The sequence below is a fragment of the Haemaphysalis longicornis genome, unplaced genomic scaffold (assembly GCF_048455015.1).
Source record: "Haemaphysalis longicornis isolate Haplotype H1 unplaced genomic scaffold, Haemaphysalis longicornis Haplotype H1 scaffold_2, whole genome shotgun sequence".
NCBI lineage: Eukaryota > Metazoa > Arthropoda > Arachnida > Ixodida > Ixodidae > Haemaphysalis > Haemaphysalis longicornis.
In genome coordinates, this window is record NW_027526295.1 from 159,924,561 (window position 1) to 159,932,727 (window position 8,167).

Here is an 8,167-nt window from a genome sequence, read left to right on the forward strand (position 1 = left end):
TATTTAGGTACCCGCGGCCAAATCTGACTACAAAAACAAAGAAGACAAGCGTCGTAAGAATGATACGCACTTGTAGACAAGTCTCTGGATTTATGCACATTTCTGCTTATTTTAGTGTTCGTGCGTTTTCACGGGCGTGTGCACGGGCGTGTGTGTGTGTGTATGTGTGTGTGTGTGTGTGAGAGAGAGAGAGGGAGAGAGTTAATGAAAAGCGCGAACTTCAAGTCATCATCCGAGTTAGGCAGCCTGCTAAACTGGCCTCGTCAGCACAATGAAACATAGTTTCGTTCTCTCGCTGCAGTTCTAGGGTCAAATTGCAGCTATCTGCGCACCGTTATTCCATCATCATCATCGCCATCATCACCTAATTCCTGTCCCCACAACACCTTTGCTATGCACTTCACACAATAGCCTGCCACCCGTAACTTCTGCCTTGTAGCTGACACCAGTACCAGCTGGTATGGAAGTTCCAACGAACTCCTTACACTTGCCCATAATCCCAAGTGTACATATGAACAGTGAGCTGACCAGCTCTGAGCCCTCGGACCGACGACGACTGATGGAGCGAGCCCCCGGCCCGGGCGGCGCAGCCATGCTTATTTTTCACTCTCCTTTCACCTTGAAGCGCCTAAGCATAGAAATCCCTCTGTCAATCATATCGATATTTGTATCACCGTTCTGCTAATACCGAGCACGATAACAGTTTTCTTTTCTTTTTCAATCTCTATTTACTTAACTCTCGGTGCTCGTATTGCAAAAAGAATCGCGTAGCCTTTCCCTATCTGGGAGAGGCTTTCTGTCCACTTGGCCTATCAAAGCCGTTCTATCTAAGCCGACGTGCGAGAGCCCCGATAGCAGGGGGCATTTGCGGGGCTTCGTGTTTCGACTTCACAGTGAGCTGTTTGCTTCCAGAACGACGTGCGCAGCAACAGCTTCCCTTCTGTCAGTGCAGCGACCGGAGAACATGGAGCTTAGAACCTGCATATTGGTGCTCTTCGTGGGGCTCGTCTCCAGCAAGACCTGTCCGGACGGATCCCTCTGCGACACTGGTGAGGACGCATCACATCGTATGCTTTTAGGCCACCCTTAAAAAAAGAAGAGGGGGCGTTTCTTATCAGATGTGTATCGCAGTCTCGCGGCAAACAAGGCTAGAACTGTTTACGTTCTAAAATCTCCTATATTGCGGGTTTCCGTGTTGCAGAATGGTGATATGTGCAAGGCGGGGAGGTTAGAAGCGGAGGGATTTGGTTTTGGAAGGTTCGCGTCAACTTGACTTCGTCCTAGACATTTCTTCGCCCTATCCGACTACCGATTTCCGAATCCAAAAAATTCAAAGAGCGTCAAGCACATAAGTGTGAATGCGAAAGCATGATATGTTGTTTACTTGAACGCCGCTATGATCTCCTTAGAGTGCTTCACTGCGAGTAACGTCGTCAAGCATTGCTGCGGGGTAACCTTTTACTACTGCAACGATGTAGATGCTTCAGACAATAAGAGGAACGGTACGCGCTGCCTGCCGCAATGAATTGCATGCAGAGCGCGCAGCCATTTCGCTGCTACAAACTTCCGAAGACGGACGACGGCTTTTTCTCTAAATCTCTCCTGTAATGCTTTCACAAGCCTTGTCCAATACACCTTTGCAGGTTAGGAGGCGTTTTGTTGCTACAGACGTAGGTCCCGGGATTTTTCGTCCAGTGGGACAGTAAATGCTTTGGCATTATAATATTAAACACAAGGTACGACTGCCGTGACGCGATTCACAGCCGAGTTAGCGCTCTATGTAGTCGCTGTTGGGTACGACATGTGATGCATGCATTCACGCTGATTGCAGCTTGGAACAGTGGTGTAGACTGGGCTTCATTGCAAGGAGGGAGGACTAAGCAAAAAAAAAAAAAGCAGAGGGAGTAAGAACTAAGTAAAAACAAACAAATATTCAGAAATAAGAACAAAACATTGGAATGCAGTGAGCGAAGTTCACATAATCTTCCAAAGGTTTTTTTTTTTTTTTTTTTCTGGGACACGGTGATGGCTAATATAGACGAAGAAACAGCGTAAGTTCAGTACACATGGCTTGCGACGCAAAACTTACTTCCAGTAGTAGCTTTTTGATCCTAGGCAGAGTCAGTGAACCCTCCCCCCCTTTATGAAATCCTACTAACTTCTCGTGAGTTGTGAATTCGCTAGTAATAATGCCCGATCGGATGCCGTTGGGTGCTTCCTCGAGTTTTGCGCTGTGAGTACTATCGTAAAGTTTCGCAGTTAAATTGGTTGGTGCTGGTTATTCGCGGTGTTTCTACATGTTAGCATGTTGGCTGTAGACCGGAGTCATTTGTACAATATTGGAGAGAGTTCTTTATACTGCCGCGCAGAGTGGTCCGGCTCACTGGTGACTGTTTCGCCACTGGGGGAGGCTAGCTCGACGAATACTATTTTCGCTGAATCCACTGATTCTTAGAACTGTCACAAGTGCAATGGCAATTAAATGACGGCTACTTCCTACGCGAACCTACGGGCAGGAGGTGGAAGTATTCCTCAACACTTTGAAACGAAGGAAAACCGAAATGAAGGATCATTTACTAGGAAACGAACGTGTGTAGCGGACATCCTTGCTCAAATTGGTAGGATTGAAATATTCCAGCTGAGCCAGACACTTGGCGGATGGAAATGACAGCTGATATCTGAGCACCGCCTGGACAGGACGGGGAGTTTGTTGCCCAGAGCGATCTCGTTGGAGAAATGGGATAGTAAAATTCGGGAATAAGTAATAGATTCGGACGACACACGGTGTACAGCACGTGGGGCTATTGATTAACATTTTACTATAGAGTAGCGCGCTGACAGCGATAAAAATAGTATACGTACCAGAGCGACGAAAACACACCTCTGATAAAAAAAAAACTCATCTATTATTTAAGAAAAAACAGCGCATATAGAGGTGACACTATGCCACGCATGCACTTCGGCCATTTCGTGGTATTTTTGGGAAGGCGGAAGCAGCATTTATTTTCTTTTTTGTTATTTTTTCATGGAGCGTTCTCTATTTGCCGTTCCCCGAAGTACAGGAGAGCAATGGCAGTCGACTTACACACTTACACCCTTTTTTTTTTTTTAGATAAAAGGCACCTCCATTATTTCTTGCGACTTTGTGTCTTTGTTGGTGACAAGAACAATAGCGCTATCAAAAACTTGCTCGCACGCGCATTTCCAACAATGAGTACACAAGCAGTGTGGCCAGTGGCGCCGAGTAGCTTCACAGACAATCGAGTTCCTGCGGAACAACGTGCCGCAAATTTTACCTTCTAGTCAGAATAACAAACGCAGCAAAAGAGACCTACCGATTCTGGGGGACGAAGTACAATCAGACCAAAAAAAAAAGCACCGTGAAAGTGTGGTTCAAATACGTCCTTGAGCTTTCCCGGAGGGTTGCGGGCAAACTGCAGCCGTGTCCACAGCAGTCAGTCTACATGTACCAGGAGTCTAAATGACCGAGTGCGTCGAAGAATGCCTAACCGCGGTAGCCAAGTCTATTTGGCCACAAATAAGATGGATAAGCCTGCTGTCCTTCGAAGCGAAGAACTGAGAATTGGAGGTAACGCACCTAGATAGTGTGTAAAGCTCGGAGGTAAAAAAACAGCGCTAAACGAGACAAGGTGAATACGAATGAGCACACACAAGAAAATAGGTGGCTAGCAGTCATAGTTTAATATTATCACCTCAAAGCCTAGCCATAAAAATCGTGCGGGCCACCTAGAAACCGTAGCCCGGGTGGATGTCGGACGCACTTTCATCACTGCGGTAGGATTGCAGATGGAATCCGCAACAGCCCACACGACGGATATGTGCGGCATTACACGCTTAAAAATTCTTGACCACGTGTGTAAGCGTGGTTTTGATTGCACTCTTCGACAGAGAGATTTAGAGGACGTAAATTGTAATCTTGTGGTCCCGCCAATGGCCTGAAGCCTTTGTTGTTTCACCCTACAAAGTATGCATCGACCTTACTTTTTTTTTTTCGTCTCACTTAGCTAGGTAAGCTCTGCAATATACCTGTGGTTGTTGGCACCTTGTCTGTGTGGGCCCCTATACGTCTTCATCTTAATTCGTTCATGCGCCGTATTTCTTCCTAAAAAAAGAACTGCATGTGAGTCAGCCATGCTCTTGCACACTCGATCGCCTGCCAGATACCGCTTAAGTGTGGACGGCTGTGCATCAGTGAAGGCGCAAGGTGTTTGCTTACTCCCATCTATTACTGCACTGCCGGCCGCTGGCATCCAAGCCGAATTTTAACAAGACTACAGCTCTTACACAGAGAAAACTACATCCAAGAAATAATGGAATCATTTTCCATCAGAAACAACGGGGATAGATGGGTCAGACAACCTTCAGTCACACGTCTTGATTACGAAACTACTACTTTATGAATCCATGGGTGATGTACCACGGTTCGCGGGGAAAAAAGGGAAGGAAATAAACCCTATTTCCATAACGCATCTGTGGCCTATAGTAGCACCTGTACAAACACGATTGATTGATTGATTGATTGATTGATTGATTGATTGATTGATTGATTGATTGATTGATTGATTGATTGATTGATTGATTGATTGATTGATTGATTGATTGATTGATTGATTGATTGATTGTAGGGTTTAACGCGCCGACGCAACGCAGGCGATGAGGCGCGCCGTAGTGGAGGGCTACAGATTAACTTCGACCACCTGGGGATCTTTAACGTGCGCCGGAATCTCGTACACACGGGCGTTTTTTGCTTTTTCGCCTCCATCAGAAAAGCGGCCGCCGCGGCCGGGAATCGAACCCACGACCTCGTGCTCAGCAGCACAACGCCTTAGCCACTGAGCCGCCGCGGCGGGTACCTGTACAAACGCACCGTTTTATTTTGAAGTATTATGTAGCGCTGTTTCGGTGCGCCGTATTGCCCTGTGGGAAGAACGACACAGGATGAGTGGTTGGAAGTCTGTGCAAATGCTATAGTGATGTAGCAGACATTCACGTGAAATAGGCACATGCAGAACCATTACCATCATCATCATCATCATGGTAGTAATGGTTTCGCACAAGCCTTCTTTATGTTATGTCGTTCATGATAGTGGTTTGTTCGATTCTCATCAACTCCTCTGTTCTTTTTTTTTCGCAGCGCGCGGGGGGGGGGGGGGGTAATAACATCGGGCATATGAGATAGGGCAAGTAGGAATCGGTGTGCCCGCATTTTGCGTTCTTATCCATCCTTGCTAAAAAAAACTAACCCTTTTAACTTTTCTTTTTCGCTTTTTCTTTAAGGCGACACGTGCTGCAAGCTGAGCAGCGGCAAGTACACCTGCTGCCCCGTGCCCAATGCCGTCTGCTGCCCGGACCGAGAGCACTGCTGCCCCGCGGGCTACAGCTGCGACAACGAGACGGACGCCTGCAAACCCACGGCAAAAGCATTTGTCCAAACAGTACTGCTACCTCGAAACCCGGGCAGCACCACCCAAAAATCCGCAACAGGTTACGCACTTTGCGGCATCAAGGGCGAACACGTCTGCCTCGATGGTCACACGTGTTGCCCGCAGTCTTTCAAGAAAGCAGGGAACTTCACCTGCTGCCCCGCCCAGGATGCCGTGTGCTGCGCCGACGGGAAACACTGCTGTCCAAGGGGAACGACCTGCGACTTGGCTGCAGGTCTATGCGCCAGACCGAAAGTCGGGACACCTAAACTGGCACCAGTGAAGCTGCTCAAGAAAGAACAGGCGAAACCGGTCAAGGCCACCGTAGCTGGCTTGAAAGGCAGCACCTACGTTGGCAAGTCTTCGGCGAACATCTTCTGCCCGCCTAAATATTTCGCGTGTCCCGATAGCATCAACTGTTGCCCAGATAACTATACGTGCACATTCTCCGGAAGCTGCGTAGCGCTGCAGCGCCGCATGCCACGCACGGTACCGTGCTCCGACAAAATGCATCACTGTCCCGACGGTTACACGTGCTGCACGTCGCCCGATGGGTCATGGAGCTGCTGTCCGCTTAAAAACGCCGTGTGCTGCGAAGACAACGTCCACTGCTGCCCGAAAGGCACTACGTGCGACACCTCTCACGGTTCCTGCAAGATGAATGGACTCTTGGCAGTTCCTTGGAGCACTAAGATCCCCGCCAAGTCGTCTCGTAGTGAGGCGCAGAAAGTAGTGCCTATCCAGAAGCCGTAGCTGCCACCCCTATGCAGAAAATGTAATAAACATCACATTAAGATTTTCCTGGATACGTGCGGAGGTGCAGGCACTTCGTGGCCATAGCCAGCAGTTTTGGCTCATTTCCTTATTGTAACAAGCGCATGTTCGTACTACTGCATGCACGTCCCGAAACCCCTAAATGACATCTACCTCTTTTCGTGACCATTGTAACATAGTATCTAGATTTCGTGTCTCAGCCGGTAGGTTGTAATACGGATGAATCCCCTTTGGAATACTCATATACATACATCCTACTATTGTCACATGCAAGCAAAATAAATCTGGATAACTTCCACGACAAGGTGGCTCTCTAAAGGCCATACTTGCGTTATCGCGTTGCTGTTCTGATAGTTTTACAAGTTAAATCAGCTCGCTAGGCGAATTTTCGATAAAGTTACAGCCAAAAGGCCCAATGTAAACAGTCACCTTAACTTTGAGAACCTCCCATTCGTGGCGGACACACTTAGACGGAGCGGCGCGAGCTGAGCTATAAACACGTCAGCTAAGCGTCAGCTGAGAAGCTCAACTTTTCTTTGGCCAGCTGAGCTTCTAACTAGCCATTTTTTGTAGCTATACACTTTAGCATGGCAGTAGCTTACCTTTCCAACGGCCAGACGTCAGTGAATCTCTTCTGTAAGCTAGCGTGTCAGCTTACTCCTTCAGAACCACGCGGGCAAATAGCAAAACCGACAAACGCTGGCTCATTATCAGTACAGGCGTGCGCGACAACGTCGTCGGCGGAAAACTTCTCTCGCTTTCTATTTTTCGTCTGGCTTTCTATGCCAAACCCATGCAGGTATGGAAAGCTGCTTGCTCCGGAAGTAACCATCATCCCGGATACCTAAGGTGCTACACTGGGCAAGTTCAACAATGCTAGGAAGGCTCTTAGGGACGCAAATAGCACTCCCTCACCAGACAAGGATCTGGCCGCCCTGGTGTAGCAGTTGGCCGCCACCTCCCATGACTTACCAACTCAACTCTCAGCCCTCAGTCCGCAGCAGCTGTAGAGCACCTGTCCACTGCGGCGGTCAGAACAGCGATATATAGCAGGCTAAGAATCTCTGGGTTCGGGCAGGCCGCCCCTGGAACTTGACCCTGGAAACGTTCAACTCAAGAACTTTGTCTAGTGAGGGAAGCTTAGCTGTACTACCAAAGGAGCTCTCGGACATTAACTGGGATATAATAGGGTTAAGCGAAGTTAGAAGAACAGGAGAAGGCGTGGTGGAGCTAACTAGCGGGCATATTCTCTGTTACAGTGAACCGCAAGAGAAAAAGGACACGGGGTGGGATTTTTAATCCAAAGAGAAATAGCAGGAAACGTGGAGGAGTTTTTCAGCATTAGCAAGAGAGTCGCGTCTGTTGTGATCAAGCTAAACAAGCGATGCAGGTTAAAGATGTACAGGAATACGCGCCAACAACCAGCTATGATGATGAAGCCGTAGACCGCTTCTACGAGGACGTCGAATCAGCAATGGAGAAGGCAACAACACAGTTTACGATTGTGGTGGAAACTTTGACGCAAAGGTTGTTAAGAAGCAAATGGGAGAAAGGTCAGTGGGAAACTTCGGAATAGACTCGTAACAGTTGAGGAGATACACTGGTGGGATTTGCAGAGAGAAATGACCTGAGATTAATGAACGACTCTTCTAAAAACGGAAGAATAGGAAATGGACATGGGAAAAGTCCCGAAGGTACAAGCAAAAACGAAATTGACTTCATTTTAATTGACAACTCAGCTATCATGCAAGATGTAGAGGTGCTTAGTAAGATTCGGAGCAGCTATCACAGGATGGTTAGATGCAAGCTAAGGCTGAATCTCAGAAGAGAAAGAACGAAACTTGCGAAAATTACGAAACCCCGCATGGAATCACTCAGAGCCAGTTCGCAAGACATTAAATGACTCTTCAAAACAACTTCTCGCTTTTGAACGAGCAGAATGAGGTCAG

At 47.8% G+C, this 8,167-nt stretch overlaps 1 protein-coding gene across 1 annotated transcript; it reads left to right on the forward strand.

Moving 5' to 3' along the window:
* The first annotated feature begins 855 nt into the window (after window positions 1-855).
* Window positions 856-6,288, forward strand: LOC144169391 (uncharacterized). The gene is made up of 2 exons (XM_077698512.1): window positions 856-1,049; window positions 5,299-6,288. Exons 1-2 carry the CDS (start codon window positions 965-967, stop codon window positions 6,195-6,197), a joined length of 984 nt encoding a protein of 327 aa, XP_077554638.1. The 5' UTR covers window positions 856-964; the 3' UTR covers window positions 6,198-6,288.
* Window positions 6,289-8,167: the final 1,879 nt, after the last annotated feature.

Excerpts from the sequence above, each read along its gene's own strand:
- LOC144169391 (XM_077698512.1), top strand. The coding sequence starts at position 965 with ATGGAGCTTAGAACCTGCATATTGGTGCTCTTCGTGGGGCTCGTCTCC. Across the intron at positions 1,050-5,298 it reads CGGATCCCTCTGCGACACTG|GCGACACGTGCTGCAAGCTG; the intron begins GTGAGGACGCAT and ends TTTTTCTTTAAG.